At 34.3% G+C, this 23,928-nt stretch overlaps 3 protein-coding genes across 5 annotated transcripts; all 3 read left to right on the top strand.

Annotated features, from left to right (window-relative positions):
* Positions 1-11,330: 11,330 nt before the first annotated feature.
* LOC125204548 (adenine phosphoribosyltransferase 5) lies at positions 11,331-13,772 on the top strand. Of its 2 annotated transcripts, none has more exons than XM_048103240.1 (7): positions 11,331-11,635; positions 11,788-11,898; positions 12,155-12,247; positions 12,564-12,713; positions 12,803-12,861; positions 13,241-13,314; positions 13,484-13,772. In XM_048103240.1, the coding sequence occupies exons 1-6, from the start codon at positions 11,545-11,547 to the stop codon at positions 13,298-13,300; spliced, it is 564 nt and encodes a 187-aa protein (XP_047959197.1). In that variant the 5' UTR covers positions 11,331-11,544; the 3' UTR covers positions 13,301-13,314; positions 13,484-13,772. The 2 variants fall into 2 exon arrangements, with proteins under 2 accessions (XP_047959197.1, XP_047959196.1); XM_048103239.1 differs by having other exon boundaries at positions 11,335-11,635; positions 13,477-13,772.
* A 1,973-nt stretch (positions 13,773-15,745) lies between these two features.
* Positions 15,746-18,383, top strand: LOC125203994. The gene is made up of 5 exons (XM_048102533.1): positions 15,746-16,084; positions 16,540-16,672; positions 17,245-17,465; positions 17,871-18,044; positions 18,145-18,383. Exons 1-5 carry the CDS (start codon positions 15,884-15,886, stop codon positions 18,229-18,231), a joined length of 816 nt encoding a protein of 271 aa, XP_047958490.1. The 5' UTR covers positions 15,746-15,883; the 3' UTR covers positions 18,232-18,383.
* Positions 18,384-19,604: 1,221 nt separating this feature from the next.
* On the top strand, positions 19,605-23,920 carry LOC125205315 (signal recognition particle 54 kDa protein 2). Of its 2 annotated transcripts, none has more exons than XM_048104171.1 (9): positions 19,605-19,944; positions 20,519-20,618; positions 20,803-20,956; positions 21,606-21,756; positions 21,837-21,985; positions 22,435-22,535; positions 22,621-22,778; positions 23,070-23,184; positions 23,301-23,920. In XM_048104171.1, the coding sequence occupies exons 1-9, from the start codon at positions 19,714-19,716 to the stop codon at positions 23,627-23,629; spliced, it is 1,488 nt and encodes a 495-aa protein (XP_047960128.1). In that variant the 5' UTR covers positions 19,605-19,713; the 3' UTR covers positions 23,630-23,920. The 2 variants fall into 2 exon arrangements, with proteins under 2 accessions (XP_047960128.1, XP_047960129.1); XM_048104172.1 differs by lacking the exon at positions 19,605-19,944 and adding an exon at positions 20,390-20,426.
* Positions 23,921-23,928: the final 8 nt, after the last annotated feature.

The raw sequence follows: 23,928 nt of genomic DNA, 5'->3' as shown, positions 1-23,928 counted from the left end.
TAGAACTAATGCAACAACTCCTAATAGCTCCTAAGATACTTAGCTTCATTCAAAGGCTCAAATCTCTCGATTATGTTGGCAAAGACGTCAATTTCTTCTCTTTCAAATTAAACTACTCACTTCTCAGTTCTTGTAGTAAAATCCACATGCATTTATAAGGTGATCAGTCAAATAAATATATAAGCACAGAAGAAATCAAAATAACCACATGAGCCAAGGCATAGAAAAAGGAAATCAATTAAACATAAGAATCATTGTATCTCCCCCGTAGAACTCTACGAAGGATTTAGCTACTCATGTTCAACACAAAAGTCAAAGAAATATTCAAAAACATTGTTTGAACAAGAATAAAACTAAAAGATGAACTCCTAGAATTGGATTGGGCGGATTGGAGGCCTCGTCTTCAATCTTGCGATGAATACTCGTCCTCTGCTCGTTCTTCTCTTCTTTCTAGGTGAAAAAGTAGTATTTTTGGGGTAGGAGGCGTGTAAGTTGTGTTTGGAGGCGTTTCCTATGGCATATATATACCTAGGGTTGACTTTGGGCCCGAAATAAACTGTCGGACGAAGCTGGCGGGTCGCCAGGTTGGGTGTGCGTTGAAGCTGGCGAGTCTCCAGCTGCTTACGGCGTTTTTTTCGTGTTTTGCTTGCGGGTCGCCAGGTTCGTTTGCATGCGAACCTGGCGGGTCGCCAGCTATGTCACTGCTCTGCGCAGTCTTGGTAAAACGGCCATAACTTCTTCTACCGAACTCCGATTGAGACGTTTAAGATATCCACGCGAAGCTCTTTCAAAGACGGAGAGAATGGTATGTATTACGTGCGAATCAGACTTCAAAATCTCCAGAAAAGCTGTCTCAAACATTGAGCAGCTGCACATCCATATATTTTGTACATTTTTCTACACATTCTTCACAAAATGGTAAAAATACCAACATAATAGAGAAGTAGCTATAACCATGTCTCAAAATACACAATATATGATCAAAACCAAGTAAAACTACCCTCTAATGTCATGTAAAATACAAGTGAATCACTTCAATGTTCCTCAAATGACTAAATGTGAATGGAATGTTATAAAAGTGAGTAGTATTTGGCTTTTACACACGCATTGCATAGTGTTAAGTAGTTCTTCAACTTTGGTTGGAAACGTATGACTACATAAGTATATGACTATTTCAACATATGGTAAGCTCAGCCTAGGATATGAATAGGATTAGTCTTTATACTAGGATTAGAGTCACAAACCAATCATTGTGGACCACATGCTAAAGGGATAGAGATGAGATTGTCATATTAATAATCATTATCCAAAAGCCTAAATCCCCAAATCTTTTAGTAAATCTTCCACAGTACTTATGCTAAGATGTAAAACGATGGATAGTAGACCATCCTTTTTCGGTGAGAAAAAGACAATGCTATAAAATTATAAATTAATACTCTGTTTAATTTGCAAAGTTTGGTATCAGTTTCACATGGTTTAAAAACAAGACTGAACTGGTACCTGATCTTTCATTTTCGCACGTAATAAATGGTACCTGATCTTTATTTTATATCGTTTTCGGTATTCTGTGACAAAAATAACCCTAGGTACTAAACATGTGATATTTTTTTCATGGAGGATATTTTTGGAAATTTCAATTAAATAGTACTCCCCAAATATGTGATTATTTTTTTCTCCTTTCTTATTTCTCTTTTTCTTCTTTATTTTCTTCTTCTTTCTTTTTTCTTCATTTTCTTCTTTCTTTTTAGTATTTTATCTTCCTTTCTTTTTTCTTTTCTCTTCTTTTTCTTCTTTCTTTTTAGTATTTTAAACATACATCTAATTGCATTCATAATAAAAATAAAAAAAATACCTAATTAAATTAATTACTTAAAGTAATTAAATCAATTGAATATTTTTAATTAAATTGTTTTATACTCATTTTAAGGTTGAAACACCTAACTAAAAATATTCAACTTTTTATATCATTATGAATACAATTCACAATGTTAAATTTTTATTAAGACTATATTGATTAGTTACTAATTTAATGTAAACTAATAATAATAATAACAGTAATTATTATAATAATTATTATTATTACATAATATTATGTGATTCATAATTTATATAATTATACTATAATTATTTATTAATTACTATCAGTTTATAAATTATACTATAATTATTTATTAATTACTATCAGTTTATAAATTATACTATAATTATTTATTAATTACTATCAGTTTTAGTATAACAATAATATTATTATAATAATTAAATATAATTTTAGTTATAATTATATTTAAGTATATTTGAATGATATTAAAATTGAATTAATTATTAATTTATAACATCAAAATAATAATATTAATATTGATTAATAATAATAGTATAAAGAGTGAGGAGAATGAGAGAAGATATTATAATATCACTTTTGGTACTAATTTTATATATGCCCAAAATACCCTCTATGACATAAATGAGAAATATATTTGTTTAAAGGGTATTTTAGGAAGAAAATTGCATTCGGTACCAAAAATGTGATTTATAGGTACCAAAAACGATATAAAATAAAGATCAGGTACCATTTACGTGCGAAAGTGAAAGATCAAGTACTATTTATGTAGTTCACTCTAAAAACAAAATACGGAGTAGTATTAAATTAAAAAAAATTAAGTTTTCACAATTATTTTATTAGTGTACAAAACAACACTTTTGTGATACTTAAAACAAATTGTTTAATTAGAACACTTATTTTATCTCTCTTTTTCCTTTTTTTTTTAATTTAATTAAACAATCATTTTGTATATAATGAAGACACCACACCATCTTCAAACTTTGTGAGATTAACCAAAATTAGATCAAAATTTTGTGATTTAAATAACTTTAATATTTTACGTGCTAATAAAGTGAAATACTTTTCTGTAAAGATGGATAAATTTTCTCAATTTAAGAGATTTCAGATATACATATGTTCTCATATGCCATCTCCGATGCTACAACTAATTACATTTTTGGATTTGACGTTTATATAAAAGGTAGGTTATCTTAATTTATATGTTGTGTGCATATTCAATAGGAAATGATGGGTGTATGAGAAGCAAGGGTGTGGAGGAAAAGAATAGAAAAAAGTGGGAAATGGAGGGGCCTAGTGTTGAGTTAATTATGAGGTGATGATGCATGACAATTACACCACGCGTGCGCTTCAATAGGGTTGTACCTTCTGCTTCCCGGGTCCCTTGATTTTCAAGCTAACCAAATTTCAATATTTGCTTGTCTATTTGCTACCCATTGCCAACCCACGCCAAGCTGCATTAATTTCTTCTTATTCTCCTATCTTCATTCTTTTTTTTATTTTCTTCAATACAATATAAAATACACTCAAGTCATGCGAGTAAAGAGTCTAATTGATAACAACAACAAAATAACAAAAACAATTACAACAAGACGAAACACATAAAGGAGATATACTGTTCAGTTCATCAATCGGCTATAAGTAAGAATAAAGGGTTAAACAAATTCATCCGAAACAATCAACATGTGGAACATATATACACATTCCACATCTACGGTTTACTTCTCTAATTAGGAATAAGTAGCTAGGATCTAACATAGAGGTGGCCAAACCCAACCGGACCGGCGGGTGTTCCGGTTCGAAATCCGGTTTAGGGTTTATAACGGGCCGGTTACGGTTCAAAAAATATGAAATCGGAACCGGCGGTTAACCGGAAAAATGTAGCCGTCGCCGGTAGGTTCCTAGGGTTGCAGGCATAGGGCTGAAAACGGTCTGAAAACCGCCGGTTTGTGTCGGAAAACCGCCGGTTTTCGACACAAAACCGCCGGTTCCCGACCAGTTCAGGGCTAGGGTTGCAGGCGTAGGGCGTAGGGTTGCAGCGTAGGGTCTGAAAAGGTGTCGGAAACCGCCGGTTTTCGTCAGAAATCGGCGGTTTTCTCGACATAAACCGGGCAGTTGGCCGGAAAACCGGCGGTTTTTCGACCGTTTTCAAAGTCTCTTTGGATTTTACTATAGAATTTAAAAGTTATAACTATAAGATTTAAATAAAAAAAAATAAGAACCGGAACCGGCCCGAACCGCCGAAACCGCTGAAAAACAGGCGGTTAGTAACCGGAACCGGAACCGGCGGTAACCGGCAGTTAAACCGGAACCGGATAACCGGTATCCGGGCCGATTACAGTTCAAGCATTCGACGGACCGGAACCGGCTGTTTTTGAACCGTGGCCATGTCTAATCTAACAGCCAATTTAATATCAATATTTAAACATAGTAGAACACACACATTTCACATCAACAAAAAGTAGAGAGATTTGAATAGAAGCCACGTAAAATGAAACACAAGAAAACACATTTATAATTAAAAGGATTCAAAGGTCTAAGATTTTAAATTTTAAGTATTAATGCTACTCAATATACTATGCCCTTGCATTCATCATTGCACCGATTTGGTTAATTATTATGAGCATTTTATTTATGTGTTATTTTCCGATGCCATTTTTATATTTAAAAAATTTACACTTATATTATTAATCAAATATCACCCCACTTTTAATAATAAAAATGTTTCTATATTTCCTAAAGTATAGGGGTGTTCGGTTGGCAAGACTAAATATCATGATTAAATATGTATCATGTTTGGTTCATAAGATTAACTCTCTCAACTTAATCCTAGATGGATAGTCTTATGATAATTAGTCATAGTCTCCCCCCTCCAACTAAAATAATCCCACAACTTAATCCTAGATGAATAGTCTCATGATTATTAGTCATGGCAACCGAACGCCACCATAGTTTACTAAAATGTGATTCTTTTATATGGTCCATTGTTGCGACTCATCAACCTCGACCAAGGGTAGACAAAGAAAATCATATACATAAAACTTTTTTTTGCAAACATCAATATCAATTTGTCAATGCGACCCTCTTCTTATCCACTCTTGCCCTTTATTATTGGAACAATAATACTTATTTTAGAGAAATAAATATTTGGAACTATACTATTTAAATTGAAAATTATGCGTCTTTATTACAATAGTCCATGGCATCGAATTGATTCGTTTATCAATGTTGGGCACATATGTATTTTTAAAGTGTGGGAGGCAAAATTGTAGGTTGCAATAAATTCATATACTATTAAATTTGATTTAAAGAAAGCCCCTACAAAAGATTTTTTAGTCGGAAAAGAGATTGTCTAAGATTTACTGACATGTATTTAAGTGACCTTGTACATTCTTTTCAAATAATAAAAATAAAAAATTAGATACTATTCTGTAATAAGTAGAATAAACTTAAAGGTCTGAATATCTGTGTTTAACATATGCTTAATTATTATTAATAAAGTATTGGAAAGGTTGCTGCATGCAGATTTGTTATCCGTAACTTTAATCAATTTCTATATTCCCCTCTTTTTTTGACTTATTACATAATTGGTCGTTTCGTTTGTCCTAGAACTTTATAAGACTAAATCGGATAGGATCAAAAGGTCTTCAATATTGCACAAAGATTTGATAGGATATTGTTTTACTATTAATTGATTAGGTAAAGAGAGGGAGAATCATGATTTCAATCAAACCAGATAAAAGATTTGGTTTGAAGAGATCAATTGGGATAATATTGCATTCCACTGTATACATATAGGAATGGATGATGAGCTCAATCAAGACTATTTCGAGTTTATCTCGTGCCAACAGTGAAGGAGCTGAGATATTGGGGCCTGGGACCCATAAACACTCACAGTTATAAAAAAACTATAAATCGATAATAGTATAACACTTTCTTCCGTTTTCAAATCCTTAAATAATCGTGTTCTTGTTATAGCCATCCACTACAAGTTCGTAACTACCTACCTCTCAAAACCGGCGAGCAACCACCCATATATAATCACTTTTATCGTAGTTCTGTTGCGCGCTTTTCTTAATTTAAAATAGAATTTATAATTTATGAAATAAACATGAAATTTGTACTTATTTCGATGGATAATTTATCATCTTACTCATTATGAGTATCTATTATTGTTTTCTCAAAATTTATATACTTTATTTCTTATATTCCAATATACTTTTTTTTAATTTGAAAATCCTCCGACTATATTGAAACACCAAATTAAAATTACATTTTTTTATACTCCTAGTATTTTTAGAAACACAAAAAAATATGCCAACGATAAGATTCCTAAGACAATTGTAAATATTTCGACACATATTTCATAATTTGATTATATTTAAATGCCAGTTATGAATTTGTGACGTACTCATATAATATACACGTGAATCGTGATAGTGTTTTCAATATTGATGTATAGTATATCAATATGGAACAAAAATGTTTTAGACTAGATATTTGTGCGCAATTTTCAAAAAATTAATAAATACACGAACATAATCTTATTTAGATATTAGCACGCTTTGATGGGATATAAACAAAGTGGGTCAGTCAAATTAATCTAAAACAAAAGTAGGTCACGATTCGTGTGTTTGTTAGATTTCTTTTTAATAATACAACTTCATGGTTCATTAAAATTATCTTTAAATAATACCATCAACATGCCTAAGAATTCAATCTGATTGTGATATTCTAAAATCATAGTAGTACTATTTTGTGTGCGAGAGGGAGAGATAGTAATTTTTAACGTTCAAATTAGAGTAAAAAAGTGTACTTTAAACACAATCTTTAAAGAATGTTGCAAATAAAACATGAGATAAAAAGGCTAAAACTGAAAATAAGGTTTGTTGTTAAATAATATGGTTCAATTAACGAATTTCACTACTATATAATTTTTGAACCGAGGTCGGACGGCTTGGCCACACAATGAGAAGGGGCCCCACGTGGATGGATCAACGATGGTGAGGTCAGCTGATAAGACTCGACACGTCAGCCGATAAGAGGGACCACCTCATGCATCTCCTGCCCTGCAACTTTGATTCTCTATGCCAGGCCAGCTGCCACATTCACAACTCATCACACTTTCTTTCATCTTCCAAATTATTTGGGTTTAATCTAGGATCTATATAATTGATACTCCTATTTAAATTCTAGTAGCTTTTAATCTAATACTCCTTCCATCCATGAAAAATAGACAAGATTATAAATGACACGAGTTTTAATATATAAGTAAATGGTAAAGTAAGAGCATTCGCAGTGGTGTGGATGTTCCGGTGGACATCCCGATAGACTTCCCAAAAACCCCTCCTGCCACGTCATAAGGACCTCCCACTGCACTGTCACGTCATAAGGACATCCCACTGCACAATGGTAGACATCCCGACGGACATTCACAATAATAAAAATTCACAAATTCACAAATATGTAATTTACATAATTAAAATTTCGACACGAATACGGGAAAAATGCAACGATTTTATTTTTTAAAAAAAGCATACATATTTAATTTTTTTTTTAAAATACATAGTTCATAAAAAAACAATCATCTCTAACCAAAAAACGATTCAAACAATCATCTCTAGCCGAACGGGGATCTAGCGAGTCAGGGGGGCGACGCCCCCTTGTCGGGGGTCCGGGGGCGGGGAGTGCCCCCGGTCCGACACTATGATATGTTTTTGTTTTAGGTCTTCATTTTCGACGATAATTCATGCGTTAGAGTTTTTTTAAAAATCGTATATATAGAGTTTGCAACGAGCCGTATATATAGAGTTTGCAACGAGCCGAATAGATAGAGTTTTAAAAAAATATATATTAAAAATCGGGACGTCCGTCGTGGCACCGCAATGACAGACGTCGTCGGAAAGCCGCGGAACTCCGGTGTCCGCAAGCGACGTCCACGTCCGCCTCCTTCAAGCCTAATGGCGGACGTCCCGCGCTGACGTCCGGCACGCCGGTCCGACGTCCGTCGGGACGCCCTTCGCTGCGGATGCTCTAAGAGCATCCACAATGGTAAATAGGCTAGCCTGTTTCTCCTCCTGCCACATCATCCAGCACTAAAATTCCTCATGCCACATCATCAGGACAAACAACTGGACAAGCAATAGGGCTTCTCCCCGTGCATCTCCAACAGATCCTGACAATCTTGGGGTTAGGGCTTCGAAAATACTGGTCCGCGAATATTTCAACGACGCCCTCACAGAAAGTCTTCGACACTTCAGGGCACTCGTCTCACCTATGTGGAGGTACTGGGTCCCACATGTCCGCCGCCCCTCCGTAGGCTGATCGCCGGCCAAGCCGTTGTGTGCACTTTTGAATAGGGGTGTGGCCGGGTCTGCCAGCCGCATCGTGCCTGAAGCGGAAACATGAGATATCGACGCTCCAAAGCGTCAACGATACGCATAAACAACTCCCCTCGGTGCATCCTAAAACGCCGCCTTGTGAACATGTTGGCGTTAAACCGCGGTCGCTCTGCGAAGTAGTCGTCATATAGCCGCTAATGTGCAGCTGCGTGATCCCGAGGAATCACTGCTCCGGCGGTGGACCACAGGTGGAGGTCGAGGTACCGTCGGCTGCATAGCCCTTTGTAGCAGTCGGTCTATTTCACCCTCCGTATAGCCGTATAGGCCTCCAATGCTTCATCCATTTGTCGTTCGTACTCCTCATCACTATTACCACCCGCGTTACTCATTTCGCGTTGTTGTTCTTGTACAAAAATTGAGAGAGAGAGAGAGAGAGAGAAAACTCGTTAAAACAAGCGATGCGAATGAAAATGACGTGAAAATCGCGTTTATATAGTGTTTCGAAAATTTAATATAAAAAAAATTGTGTTGGCTGATCGATCGCCAACTACAATGGCGACGAGCGGATCGGCGAGCGCTCGCCGATTGCAATAGTTCGGCGAGCAGACCGGCTAGCGCCGGGTATCGGCTAGCCGGTCGCTCGCCTATTACTGTGGATGCTCTAAGAGAGAGATATGAAAAGTAAGAGAGTGGGAAGGAAAAAGTAGTGAAATGAATGTTAGTGAATTGGGGGTCCACCTTTAGAATGATGTATATTGTATAGGGTTAGTATTGGTGAAAAACTTTTCTTTTTTTATCTTAGTCTATTTTTTTTGGGCGAATGAAAATGATAAAACGTATCTATTTTTCCATGACGGATAAAGTATTATTTTCAAAAGCATTCTGGTTAAACAAAATTTTTCCACTTTCACTTGGTTCGAACCCATAATTTGAGAAATAAAAAACTAGACTTTGTCGAGTTTCAGGAAAATGGACATTTGATATATGAATCGATACCTTAATACTTACTTACGACTGAATAATTTCATTGGAGCAATTTTCAACATTAACACGTATATCCTCATTTATAAAAGCCCCGCTTTTATATATAGTCAAGGTTTAGAGAATAATTTATAAGTTTGGGTCGCTAGGCAGTCTAAGTTTTTAAATTTGAAAAATTGGTTAAAATATTGTGATTCAATTTTTTCCTTTTTTACTAGTACTAGTATTTTTTTAAAACAACAAATCTATGTGACCAAATTTTGTACAACCAAAAATTAGTTTATTTTAAAAAAATAGGTTTATTTATGCATTTAATCAAAATATATGGATGCATATATAGTACATGGAAAGTGCATAATATTGTGGTCATATATTTATGATTTGTGTATAACTTTTTTACTTTTTTGAAACCGTAAATGTAATTAGTGCATACTTTAATTTAAAATTTAAAAATAATAGAAAAAAAATTCAAATATAAAAAATAAGATTAAAGACTAATAAGTTTTTTTAACTTGTCCACTTACTACATTTATTATTTTAATATATAATTAATATATCAAATTATTAATATAACCTTATTTTGATTGTACTGATTGTTTACGAATACTAATGAATCAGATACCACTTCAATCTAGGTAGACTGATGTGGACATGATTAAGGTTCAAGATGCTTCCGTCAGTTAGTTTTAGTTCTTTGATACTCCATGTCATAGTTTTCTTAAACTAATTTATACTCCTTCCTTTTCCGATTAAGAGTCACACTTTGATCGGGCACGAGTTTTAAGAAATATAAAGAATAGTTGATTGAAAAAGTTAGTGGAGTGTGGGATCCATTTTTTAATATTGGTTTATAATAAAATGTGAGTGAATTGAGTTAGTGGAATGTGAGACCTACTTATTATTTATGGTAAAAATGAAGTGTGACTCTTAATTGGGGACGGACTGAAATGGAAAAGTGTGACTCTTAATCGGGGACGGGGGGAGTATTATAAATTAAAAATTTAGTGAAATTATAAACTACTCTAGTAGTACTGCAATATGTATCTAAATAAGTAGAAATATAAAAAAATTGTATATCAAATTTGAAAACTTATCTTATATTTAACTAATCTGATACAATAAACTCTTCATAAAAAGAATAAATTAATTAAATTATACAAAATTGAAATTAAATAAAAAAGTAAGTATAAATTATATCAGAAAAATAAAAGTGATACATTACGTGTGAGTTGTGACACAAAAAATGGACCATAATTCTCATCTAGTAGTAGTAGGAGTATTATTTTGAAGCCGATATAGTAAAATGCAAAAATAATTTTCTCTCATCCACACCTTTACCACTCATAAATTCTTCAATTTCATCATTCAAAATAGGGTACGATCAAATATGCTCTTTGTACCTGGCTATCTAAACTCTTCAATTTCACTTTTGCGCCTTTATTTTTATAAGTATTAAGAAACACAAATATGTCGCTCTACTATAGTTTACTATATTAAGCATCCCTTAATCACGTTGGCAGACTTGAAAAACAAAGAATGTACACTTACTATCAATTTATTACTAGTACTCCATATAAATAATTGCTAGCCGATTTTGTTGTTTCTTCTCTTCTTTCACTTCAATGCAGTTCTTAGCTTTTACATGTTGCTCATTGTTGACTATGTTTGGTCGAGAGTTTATCTTGTTACAGTTATGTAATTGTTGATATGTACTACTAGTAATATATCTTATATATCGCTATTTTTTATATTACATAAAAATGTCACTATTTGTTTGAATATTTTGTTTAAATAAGTTTTAAACGAGGTTGGATATGATACTTAGGACGGGGAAAAATGGAAGCCATATATCACCATCCTAGCCAGGAGACAAACACAAAAATTATTATATTAATAACATTAATATGAATTGTAAAGATATTGCAATTCATGATATGATAATGTCTCGTATATTCGTATCATTATTGAGAAATGACAAAATTAAAAAGAATGATTTCAATTATATGTAGTGTTAATATCCTTTACTGTTTGACAAGACCTCACTGTCTATTGTCTAAACATAAGTGATTACATATACGTACCAGAAAACCAGACAAAATGCATTCAAGTAAGTACCCATCAAGGAGCATCGGATACCAGCCATTTTCTGTAAATTTACAGACATTTAAATCTTTTTTTTATTACAAAAAAGTTGGTGTATAAATTATAGCACCACTGAGCTATTGGATCTTCCTCAGTGGAGCTTTTGCCCACCAACCCAAAGATACACTCTTTAATACATTAGATTTTCTCACCTCTTTCCCTCTCCCAATTCAAGAATATACACAAGAATCCCTCCAAATTTTTTATTTTTTTTTCCTTTTTTTATAAAAAAAAAGAGAAAAGATGTTTGCAGCTGAGAATGGTTTGAAGGGTGATCCAAGATTGAAGGCTATTTCTGATGCCATTACTGTTGTTCCTCACTTCCCTAAACCAGGTCCCTTTTTTTTTCTTCTTCTTGATTTGTAGTAATTAAATTTTTTGTTGTTTGGTTGTTCAATATGTATGCAACATGTTGGCTTTCTTGTCTCTTTCTTTGGGGGGTGTTGTTTTTTAGTACCCTTTTTTTTAATAATAATATTTTGGCAGGGATTATGTTTCAAGACATTACAACGCTTGTCTCAAATCACAAGGTCTTCAAGCACACTGTCGAAATCTTTGTTGATAGATACCGAGACATGGATATCTCTGTTGTTGCTGGTAATAATTCCATTTTTTTTGTAATTTCTTTTTAATATTTGATAGTGGGGTGACGCTGTTAGCTCAAAAGTTGACCTTTTTCATCTTCTTTAAGATGATGCACTTTTCTTCAAAGGTTGATTGAACTTCAAACTTTTGGTGAAAAGGGGGACTTGCTAGCTCCTTTTCTCCCTCATTCTGAGCTCCATGAAGTGTAGTACTATTGGATTCAAAAGTTGTACATGTCATTTTAATTTATGGCTGAATCTTGTTGTAGGAGTTGAAGCAAGAGGGTTTATGTTTGCTCCTTCGATAGCATTAGGAATTGGGGCCAAATTCATTCCTCTGCGTAAACCAGGAAAGCTTCCAGGTAAATTTCTTGTTTTTACAGCATGAATCTAGTTAAAGATCACAACTTTGATGTCCCAGATGAAATCCCAGAAATTTATCTTATAAATTGGTTCATTGTTGAATAGGACTAGTTATTCTTGCAGAATATAACTTGGTTCTTGAAGGTTTTTCTTTTGAAGTTTCTAGTTGAAAAAAGACTAAGATTTAGTTTATTCTGTTTGATGCTTGTACTAGGACATGGGAGGAAGATGTTTTCGTTCTGCATTGATTGAATCGAATAGTCACTTTGATCATTCAAGATGGATTATGACTAATATGAGTGTTTATCTATTCAGGTGAAGTTATTTCTGAAGCTTATGAGCTCGAATATGGAAAAGATCGTCTGGAAATGCACGTCGGTGCAGTTGAACCAGGCGAGCGAGCATTAGTCATCGATGATCTAGTGGCCACGGGAGGGACTCTTTCTGCAGCCATAAGGCTTCTAGGTGATCTCCCAAAGCTCTCTTTACGTTTATACTTGTATACGATTTACTGGTTTAAACTCACTGTGGCTATTGCGATTCCGGTTGGTTAGAACGCAACGGTGCTGAAGTTGTAGAGTGTGCATGTGTTATTGGATTACCAGAGCTTAAGGTAATTTACATTCCACTTCTTGAAATCTTTTATTTATCATTACTATAAAAAAACATGTAGATTTTACTGAACCTTTTACTAATATTTGCATCATTTTAACACCAACTCTTAGAAATTAAAGTTCCCTGCTTCTTAGGTATAATGTGTTGTAAATGAACTTGTTAATGTAGGTTTCTTAGCTGTATTTAGCATGATACGATACGACCGATTTCTGCCTGATGTGATCTTCTTCCTTAATGCCATTACATAAGAAAGATTTGATTCCTTATGTTTCTTTTTTAACATAAAGCAGTTCATTGTCATACTAAATCACATGCTGATTTATGAAGTCTAGTTACTAAATCTTTCTCAACGAATAACACGGTTTCCTCGTGTATAGGAAAGGCGATTTCTGAATGGCAAGCCACTATACGTCTTGGTGGAACCTCGTGAATTATAGAAATCTGATTCTTGGTACTTCCTCTCATCCTTGCCAAAATTTTTACAACCTCGTTACTGGTCACGTTCATTTCCTTCAACCACACGAGCAACACGTAGTCCAGATTATGATGCGTATTTGAAACAAAAGGGAGCTGACTAATGACCATAACTATTGCCTTGGAAATTTCTGCTAAGGTTATAGAAGAGAGCTGGTGGAGGGGATGGAAAGAAAATGTTGATCGAAGCAGAGGCGCAGCGCTGTCTGAGTCGGGTTATCATTGAGGGGAATAAAGGCCACAGTGCATTGTGAAGAGTGTTTCTGCGACCAGGATCTCGCCCCATCCAACTCAGGTTAGCTATCAGGAATCTCAACAGCTCGTCTGTGGAAGTTTCGTTTTCATAGTGTTTGAATTCTCCGTGTAACCATTGTATGTTAAATGTTCCATTACATCCATGAGTTTGGTGAATAAAATCATTAGTAGTTTCTCTTCTGTGTGTTGAAAATCATCCAGATTTCCATTTGGATATATCCTGCTTCATTGAAGTAAATGCAAACTTGTTTGATATGATGTTCATATGTTAGAAGAACTTGTGTGACAACAATGTGATGCAAAGGTGTAAATTGTTTTGAATTCGATTGGAAAACGTAAAGTGGAAGCGTACTTGAATTCATACGAATTTTTAAGTGAGGAAACCGTCTTGAATTCATACGAATTTTTAAGTGAGGAAACCGTCTTCCAAGCGACAACTAACGTTAGAGAGAATGAACTTTTCTCATTTTGTAGGTATCATAATAACCGAATTACTCAAAATGGTATTTGCACATTCTGCCTGTCACACATACACAAATTTTAATTTTAATTTTGGACTAATAGCCAGAAAATACATTAACTAGGAGTACAATACAATTCAAGTCTCTACCACCAATTTTAAATGTGGTGTAAAAATACATTAATTTTATACGTGTAACAATTTTTTCATAAAATTGAATGCTGAAATGGATAAAACAATGTATATTTGTGTTCGAATGTCTAGTTACCCCAATATCGATTCATTATATAATAAAAATTCAAATTAAATTTTAAAAATCCAACTAACTAATCATCAAGGTAAAACACATTCTTAGGTCCTTATACTTTAATCAAAATGTTCATTAGATCCTCGTACAATTTTTTAGTTTTAATAGGTCCTTATACCTTTCTCATAAATTTCATCACATCCTCGTATATTTTTTTTGTTTTAGTAAGTCCTTATACTTTGGTTATAACTTTTATTAGGTCCTTATACAATTTTTTATTTTAAAATATCTTTTACTTTTATCTTAGATAATAATTTATATTTAATTAAATTTAATGAACCTTTTAGTTTTATTATTTAACTTATCTTATGATTATAAATATTCAGGGAAACGTATCTTTCAATATAAATATAAATAATCAATTGAAAATTCAGATAGTTATTCTAAAAAAAATTTAGATTTTAATCTTCAATCATCACGGTTATTTTTATTATTATTCTCTACAATTATTGAGATTATTGGATAACAAGATGATATTATCTTTATACACTATGCTAAGTTAAATAATGGAATATTAAAAAGTTCATTAAGTTTAATTAAATTTAGATTATTATCCAAGATAATGTAAAAAAGTCCATAAAATAAAAGATTGTACAAGGACCTAATGAAAGTAATGATAAAAGTATAAGGACCTACTAAAACGAAAAATTGTACGAGAACTTGATAAAAATATTGTGAAAAGTATAAGGACTTATTGAAACGAAAAAATTGTACAAGGACCTAATGAACATTTTGACTGAAGTATAAGGACCCAAGAATGTGTTTTGCCTCAAATTAACTACTAGTAGTAATTTTGTTATGTCACCCTATGTCATTTTAACTGTCACTAGACCTATATATTTATGGTTTTATTTTATTAGATTTGATTGTGGTAAATTCACTAATCGAAAAGTTTTTCTAACCAAAAATTATTAATGACCTGAATTAGACTACGCATGTACTCCCTCTGTCACCTAAAAATAGAAACTATTTTTTTTGGTTCATTCCCTAAAAACAGAAACTTGCAAACTTTAGAAAATTCCTTTTTCCACTACCACATTTTCCTTTCTATCTTTCTCTTTACTTTATCAATTTTGCATTAAAACTTGTGTCGTTTCAAAAGTTTTTATTTTTAAGAGAAGATGAAAGTATTTTTTGTGCTCTTAGTCATTTCTAATTTTAATAAGTCATTTAAAAAATTTATGTGTTAATTTATCATATTTTGTTCATTTCGAATATATGTAGTATCAAATAAAAATTTGATTTCGTTACCGTTAGATTAATCCATTTCATATTTACAACTAGAAATGGAATTTGAAAAAACCCCGTAAAAATCCGCGTTAGCGGTAAATTCAGCAACTATAAATACCCGCATCCGCCGCTAAGAATATTTGTCAAGAAGAAAAAGTACATCTCTACCCTGAAGCAAAAGCTTGGAATCTCGCCGATGCACCTCTAAACCCTAACCCTAATTCCTGTTCATTTTCAATTTCAGGAAGATACGAATAATCCAATTTGTAATTTATTCTTTTAATTCAACAAAAAATGTCAGCGGTTGTCTGTGGCAAGAGGTCGTTCTTCGACGACGACGCCGCCGCGTCATCGCCGGCGTCTGCATCGCCGCCAGCTTACAAGAAGTTCCGATGCTCTTCGTCGACCTCGCCGGTCCGGTTCACGTACTCGCCGCCGGTTCAGACGAGCTCGGTTGATCAGCTCAAGGCTCTGTTTCCTGAGCTGGAAGTTCAGGTGAATGTTTCACTATTATGCCAGGTTTAGGATGAAATCGGTGCTAGGCTTCCATAGATCTGGAATTTTAGGTGTTAATGGCGGAAATGATCCTCAATTCTTATGGTTTATGAAAATAAATTTATACTACTTGGTTCATTCTATTGGATATGTTTATTCTTGAAAAATGTTTTTCTGTGATTGTTTCGCTAAAAATCTGGATTCGAAAATTCCAATCTTTTAGCATTCTCTTATGGTGTGTGGTATTGATTGATATCCTGATTGAATACATGTCACTTGCAATATTGTTGATATCCTTTTAATCTTTGGTTCTATGCTTTTTTGTAGAATGTGATTGGTGATTTTTCTTTATCCTAATGGATAGTATTGGTATTATTGGTTTATTACCGCATTCTCATCTCATTAGACTTGTCATGATGTGTGTGGCTTCTAATAATTTCGTAACTGTTTATCAGCTTTTAGAGAAAGCTATGGAAGAGTCTGTTGAAGACTTGGATTTGGCAATTAAGAAACTAAATGAGTTTTGTCGTGGACATGGGAATGACAAGATTGGCACAAGTGCTGAAGAAAATGCAACAATGGAAAAAGGTATGTGCTTACATTGAATCCACTTGTTAGGTTTATGATGCATGACTGGTATTGGCTTTCAGTTGGCGATCCCGGCCCCGGAATTAGTTTCTCTGTTTTCAAAAACAGATATTTGCATCACATTACTTGTATATGAATTCATCCATAGGCCTAGGCAGCAGCATTAGCCTGCCTCAAACTGTCTTTCTTTCAAGCTTTCATGTACATCTTAGAAAAATAGTTGTTTAATCTAATGAATGTATGCAGTATGTACAATCTATGTCTTCACATTGTAATGCTAGTATGAAAACTAATAAGCATGTTCCAGATCCAGAGTCCAGAAACTGGCGTGTTAAAGGTTGTTACATTTTTCATTGCTTGATCTCTATCTCTATTAAAATGGTGGTCATAGAGAATCTTCATTGCAGGACATCTTTGGCATTGTGCATGCTTAAAATAAGAGTTTAGCTCTCTAAAATTATTTTGGCATCTCCAATAATTGTTCTGGAAATTTATAACTGTATGACGAATGCTATTTAGAATTCAGAATTTGTATAGAAGATGTGATGATAGTGATGGATTTTGACTGGCAGTTGCATCACAAACCAGTGGGGATTCAGTTCCTTTGCAGGAGTCACAAACTCAAAACAACCCGCTAGCAGATGGTGCAGAATGGGTGGATTTATTTGTGAGGGAGATGATGAATGCTACTAGCATAGATGATGCGAGATTCCGGGCAGCCAGCATATTGGAGAATTTAGAGAAAGCTATCAGCTCTAGGGCCAGTGTCGAGGCAGCTCAAAGCTTTCATAAGGTCAGGATCCATAATCAATCTGACATATCTATGTGATTACATACATACTATAGAAGTGATCATATTACAGCTGATGTCAGGGTATGGAACTGATCATATTGCAGCTGATGTGTGTTCATCCTGATTTACGAATTTTTGGCATACATATAAACATTTATGCTTGATGAAGTTTGCATTGCCTTTGTAGAATTAGATGGGATCCATTAATTATCAGCTAAAAATGATCAGTTCCATACCCTGACACGGTGACACCCCGTGGGGAAAGATGTCATTGAATCTATGATTTGATTATCGATCTGGAAAGATATTATTGCTCTTTTGGTGGTACCAGACAACCAACCAGTACATGCTAACTGAAAAATCAGTTCCATCACAATGTTAGCAGTAATCCTTGTGTCCTTGTAGGAAAATTTGACGCTGAAGGAGCATATTGAGTTTCTTCTCCGGGATAATGCCATCCTCAAACGTGCCGTAGCCATCCAGCACGAGCGCCAAAAGGAAAATGACGAGAAGAGCCTAGAGGTGCAACACGTAAAGCAATTGTTAGCACAGCATCAAGAGCAGTTGCGTACTCTTGAGGTCAGTGCTTGGAGTTTCGTTTATTTGGTTCTTTTAGGTAAATAATCGGATGGAAATTCTTATATGGGCAACACTTGTGTTTATTTTGCTACTTGTACAGGCAAACAACTACGCGTTGACATTGCGTTTGCAGCACGCGCAGCTGAGCAACTCCTTTGGGGGGCGTTTCCATCCCGATGTATTTTAATAAATTGTGGGACTGAGTGATTGTGTATGCGGGCACCAACTGCTGCCAAGCCTTTTCTTATCTATAGATTGTAACTGTAAGCCAAAATGTTCAATACAAGATTATGTATAAAACCTTGATATTCATATAATACCATATATTTCCATTAATCATCTCGGCCTAGCAAGTTGCGACGATTACCTTAGTTTTTTCCATAATTTTCTCTAGCTCTTTTTCATTTATACTATAAAATTTAATTATGGAGTTTGTTAGAGCAGGGTAGATGTTGATAGTTTTATCAAATTCATTTTAACTTCTAAAATTTATCAATTTTAATTTTTCATTTCTAACAGTGGTATCAATTCTATTTTATCTTTTCAACTTAATAATTTTGTCTCAATCTTTTAATCTTTTATCAATTTCAACAGTGGAATCATGTTATGATAAATTATAAGATGATCTACTATTTTCTTTCAGAAATAAGTTGTTGTATGAAAAAGTATTTTTATTTTTTGAAATAATTATCAGATTGATTAATTGATCCAAGTTGAAAATATAGGAATATAATTGGCAGGTACAAGAAAATTACGATAAAATCGATGTATTTATTATTTGTGAAGATAAAATTGCTACATTTATATATTTTTAAAAAATAAATTGGAGTATATGAGATGTTATTTGAAAATAATTTAATAAATGGATACTCCGATCCAACACGAAAACCTGACACGAACATGCAAGAAATTAATGGATTTGGAACTTTAGGTCAAATTTTACTGGGTTCGTGTCCTTATCGGGTTGACCTATTAAGAACTCGATAATCTTAAGTTTTAATTCTTTTTAAAATAATAATATCCTTTAGTTTGTAATTTAGGTTTTTATTGTATAGATCAGATTTTGATGTATCAATCATGTTTTTACCATGTGAAATTAGTTTTTATCGTGTAAATTACGTTAGTGTAAATTAAGTTGTCATCGTGTACACCAAGTTTAATAATGTAATTGGTTTTGTGTTGTTATCGTGTTGTGTCAATCAATATTAAATCGTATCGTTAATGCGTTTGTCCCGTGTTCGATTTTGACGATAGCAAATCAGATTCGTATTTGGATTGAGAATTTCCTTATCACGTCAAATTTGGATTATGCCTTATTAGATCGAATCATTTTCAGATTAATACGATAACAATGCAATGCACGCGACTTGCCACCACTATGGTAACCGAAAAAGTAGATATACGTATAATTGCTCGATTTACTAAATGTTAAAATAAAATCGACAAATTTCTTTTGTTATAAAAAGAAAATTATTAAAAGTGAGGATTAATTATTCATTAATTATGATTTGTGACTATTAATGAGAAAGGTATAGAAACAATTACCAGTCCCAATTCCAATCCAATTTCATTCTCAGATATCGCCCTAATCCACAACACCCTAATTCTCTCTCTCCCGGCGAACCAGGCTAAACCCTAAACCTAATTGGATCACCGGCGATAGGCGAAGATGGTGCTCGCGCAGTTAGGAGGAAGCATCTCGCGTGCTCTTCAGCAGATGAGCAATGCCACCATCATTGACGAGAAAGTGCTCAACGATTGTCTCAACGAGATCACGCGTGCGCTTCTCCAATCCGATGTCCAGTTCAAGCTCGTTCGCGATATGCAGACTAATATCAAGAAGATCGTCAATCTCGATGATCTAGCCGCTGGCCACAATAAACGTAAAATCATCCAACAGGTGAAGGCTTTATTTTAATTTTTGGTTCTATTGACTGTTGATTTTTCAATTCAGTTCGAATTTTTGTCGCTGAATTGTGAGATATTTGAGGGGGTTAAGAAATTTTACTCGGAGATGTTAATGTGGCGGAACTAAGAGGAGAGAAAAAAGTGTTTCGAGTCAATTATCTGACTATGTGAACCCCCGAATTCAGCTACCTTATCACCCATCTTGAAATTTTCATTATGCTTTCTAAGAAAGCTGCTAAGCAAACATGGAAGATTATTGTTTTTGTATCTGAATCATAATTTCTAGTCTGGTTAGCTTTCTAAAGCGGTTTTTTTTTTCTTATAAGCATACTGAGCCATGCTAGAATATGCAAGTATCCCTGTATCTTTGTTTATGATGGTGTGGTTGAGTCGTGTATGTCTGCATCTTTGTTTAGCTTTTATCTCTTGTGCAGTTCTATTCCCATTTACTGGCCCATTGTGGGAGTATGTGAAGTAAGCAGCAATTTTTCGTCTAACTTTTCTAACGCCTCTGCTATTCTTAGTTCTTACATTTTTTCTTCTTCTTTTCCCTGGCTTTTCTGTAGGCTGTTTTTAATGAGCTATGCACGATATTGGATCCAGGGAAGCCTGCTTTCATTCCAAAGAAAGGGAAGCCAAGTGTTGTAATGTTTGTTGGTCTACAAGGTATGCTGCTAATACGACATTAGAGCATGTTTAGCCCATCATAGTCATTTGTGTAGATTGAATATGGCTGTGTTTAGGGATGGAGTTCTGAAAATATTTTTTTCCATCCATGTTTTCCGATTACCATGGGCAACATGTATATGCAATTATGCATTAATTTTTGCTGGCTTGAACCTTATTCCAGGATCTGGGAAAACAACCACCTGTACAAAATATGCATACTACCACCAGAAGAAAGGCTATAAACCAGCACTTGTTTGTGCCGATACATTTAGAGCTGGTGCTTTTGATCAGTTAAAGCAGAACGCCACAAAAGCTAAAATTCCCTTTTATGGAAGGTATATTTTATATCCATTTTAGATTTGGAAATCCTGTAAGAATAATGAATAACCCCTTGCCAACCTTAGTTTGACAAAGAACCAAAAACATTATTTTGTTTTCTCAATTACTGAGCATATGGATTCTCTGTTTCATTCCATTAAAACAAGGTCGTCTAAATGTAGTTTCATCGTACGAATTAAAATGGCTCTCTCTACTGCACAGAAATTGAGGGTCTCTTTTTAATGCCCCTTATTCTGTTTTAGCGCGTGAGTTGTAGGTGGTTGTAGGGGCAGTGTAGGGAACTATGAATAATGCATGAGTACATGACAATCTAATCCTTTCTAGCAAATCTGTCGGAAGTTATTTTATTAGTAAATTTAGAAAGTTGAGTTAGCATCTCAGAATACTATAGAACTCTTCTTGTGAAGATTCTGAATATTCGTGAAGAGAAATATCGCATTTCATTTTCTATCGTATCTTTTAAAGTACTTAATATAGATTCCTGAAGAAAACTGGGGCTTGACTTAGTTAAAGACATATATTCAATTTTCTTACTTTTTGTTCTATACTTTGGGTATTGTTTGTTTAAATTAGATGGTCTGAGTCTTAGGTATATGTAATGATTCTAATCTTGTTTTGATTGATAAATAATGTGTTCTGCCACAGCTACACTGAGTCCGATCCTGTAAGAATTGCAGTAGAAGGAGTTGAGAGATTTAAGAAGGAAAATTGTGATCTCATAATTGTTGATACCAGTGGACGTCACAAGCAAGAAGCAGCACTTTTTGAAGAGATGCGTCAAGTTTCTGAAGCAACGGTACGCCTTTATTTTATTTTCTTATGTTTTTATTTGGATCCCGAATTGATAATGATGAGTTCATCTTCTTGATACTTCAGAAACCAGATCTTGTTTTATTTGTTATGGATAGCAGTATCGGTCAAGCTGCATTTGACCAGGCCCAAGCATTCAAGCAAAGTGTTCCTGTTGGAGCCGTGATTGTCACAAAGATGGATGGCCATGCTAAAGGTGGTGGTGCTCTTAGCGCGTAAGTGTAGAAAATTAACATATTGTACTTTTAAATTGGAGTGATACGATATCAAAACTTTATAGAAGTTTTTTTTTCCTGAAAGCTGCTTTTTAGTGTTAAAAGAACAGATAATGGCCATTGGTGAAACTAAAGTCACATAAATATCTGTTTAGCCGAACCATAAATTGCTGCTATTTCCATTATTTCTGAGTGGAGATGAAATGTAGAATTTCTTCCAACTGTGAAGTGTAAACTTAATTAGTTGGATTTGCGTCCAACAGTAAGTTGCTCGTGAAAATTTGATGGGATTGCGATGTTATATCATTGCTTTTAGGCCATTAGAGTTTTCTCATGCAATTGATTATTGTTCATTTATAAAATACAGAAAAATTATCTTCCATGCAGACAACAGTTAACTTGATTTGCTATCTTGTGGAAAATATAATGATCCTTCACTCCATTTACAGAGTTGCAGCTACAAAAAGTCCAGTCATATTTATTGGGACGGGTGAACATATGGATGAGTTCGAGATATTTGATGTAAAACCTTTTGTCAGCCGTCTTTTGGGTTAGTAGTCCTAATTATGGTTGCTATTATTTTGTTGCTAGTCTTATTCAGACAAGCCATATTTTAATATAAATGATTTTCACAGGTATGGGTGATTGGTCTGGCTTCATGGACAAAATTCAAGAAGTTGTTCCGATGGATCAACAGCCTGAGCTTCTCCAAAAGCTCTCTGAGGGAAATTTTACTTTGAGGATCATGTACGAGCAATTTCAGAATATACTTAAAATGGGCCCCATTGGTCAGGTCTGGTAGTTGACAACCTAATCTCGATTGATTTATTAATTTATCACTGGGTATTATTCATCTTGTTTTGCTGCTCTTAAAAAAAATGCTCCTTGCATGATTAATTTGGGTGGGAAAAACCAGTAGAGGTTCTCTTTTGAACTGGACATATCTTTGGTCTTACAAAAGTACTCAGCCGCCATGGTTCTGTGTTGGGCTTTTGTTCTTAATGCTTCTTTATACACAGTGTTTGATTGTGAATAAACTTTGAAGTAATTGCATACTTACCAATACACCGTTTCTTGTTTGAAGGTATTCTCTATGCTTCCAGGATTTAGTCAAGAATTGATGCCCAAGGGTCAAGAAAAGGAAAGCCAGACAAAGATTAAAAGATATATGACAATGATGGACTCAATGACTAATGAAGGCAAGTATTTATCTGATGGCTTTAGGTGTTGACTAGTCCAAAATTTCATTATTTATAAAATAAACTCAACATGAATCAAGTTATATTGCATAAACTTACCTCAAATTTATTAACAGAGTTGGATAGCTCCAACCCGAAAATCATGAATGAATCCCGTATCATACGGATAGCCAGAGGGTGTGGTCGTCCTATAAGGGATGTAATGGATATGTTGGAAGAGTACAAGAGGCTTGCCAAGGTCTGGAGCAAGATGAAGGGTCTTAAGATCCCAAAGAAAGGAGACATGAGTGCACTTTCGCGAAACATGAACGCACAGCACATGAGCAAGGTCCTTCCACCCCAGATGCTGAAACAGATTGGTGGCATGGGCGGCTTACAAAGCTTGATGAAGCAAATGGGCTCTTCCAAGGATATGATGGGTATGTTTGGCGGCGGAGATAAGTAGAGTCTTGTGCAGGAAGGTTGTTTTGGTTCTGACTAAAGAGACCCTCGGCCCTCAAGCTCCAAACTACAGACTGATGCTCGGCGAAGATGCCATTTCTTATAGACGAATCACATTTGTAATTGTAATTCTGTATGAGTTACTATCCTTTCTATTACTAACGACTTCCTTTTTGTTTTCTTGTTTTGTTCATATTAGATATTGTTGATTTCATACGAAATACCCAAATGCATAGTAACATTGCCGAGTGTGAGACTAGTTAACATGTACTTTTGTTATGGCATTATTTTTCCAGCAATGTG

This window comes from Salvia hispanica, chromosome 2 (assembly GCF_023119035.1).
Source record: "Salvia hispanica cultivar TCC Black 2014 chromosome 2, UniMelb_Shisp_WGS_1.0, whole genome shotgun sequence".
NCBI classification, from domain to species: Eukaryota; Viridiplantae; Streptophyta; class Magnoliopsida; order Lamiales; family Lamiaceae; genus Salvia; species Salvia hispanica.
The sequence above is the reverse complement of the archived record's forward strand: the minus strand, read 5'-3'. Positions and strand labels throughout refer to the sequence as shown.

Bases quoted from the DNA above. Each gene is read 5' to 3' on its own strand.
- LOC125205315 (XM_048104171.1), top strand. From the start codon at position 19,714: ATGGTGCTCGCGCAGTTAGGAGGAAGCATCTCGCGTGCTCTTCAGCAG. The intron at 22,779-23,069 runs GTCTGGTAGTTG...TCTTGTTTGAAG, and splicing joins AAATGGGCCCCATTGGTCAG to GTATTCTCTATGCTTCCAGG. The intron at 23,185-23,300 runs GCAAGTATTTAT...ATTTATTAACAG, and splicing joins GGACTCAATGACTAATGAAG to AGTTGGATAGCTCCAACCCG.
- LOC125204548 (XM_048103240.1), top strand. From the start codon at position 11,545: ATGTTTGCAGCTGAGAATGGTTTGAAGGGTGATCCAAGATTGAAGGCT. The intron at 12,248-12,563 runs GTAAATTTCTTG...TTATCTATTCAG, and splicing joins TAAACCAGGAAAGCTTCCAG to GTGAAGTTATTTCTGAAGCT. The intron at 12,862-13,240 runs GTAATTTACATT...CCTCGTGTATAG, and splicing joins TTGGATTACCAGAGCTTAAG to GAAAGGCGATTTCTGAATGG.
- LOC125203994 (XM_048102533.1), top strand. From the start codon at position 15,884: ATGTCAGCGGTTGTCTGTGGCAAGAGGTCGTTCTTCGACGACGACGCC. The intron at 17,466-17,870 runs GTCAGGATCCAT...GTGTCCTTGTAG, and splicing joins CAGCTCAAAGCTTTCATAAG to GAAAATTTGACGCTGAAGGA. The intron at 18,045-18,144 runs GTCAGTGCTTGG...CTACTTGTACAG, and splicing joins AGCAGTTGCGTACTCTTGAG to GCAAACAACTACGCGTTGAC.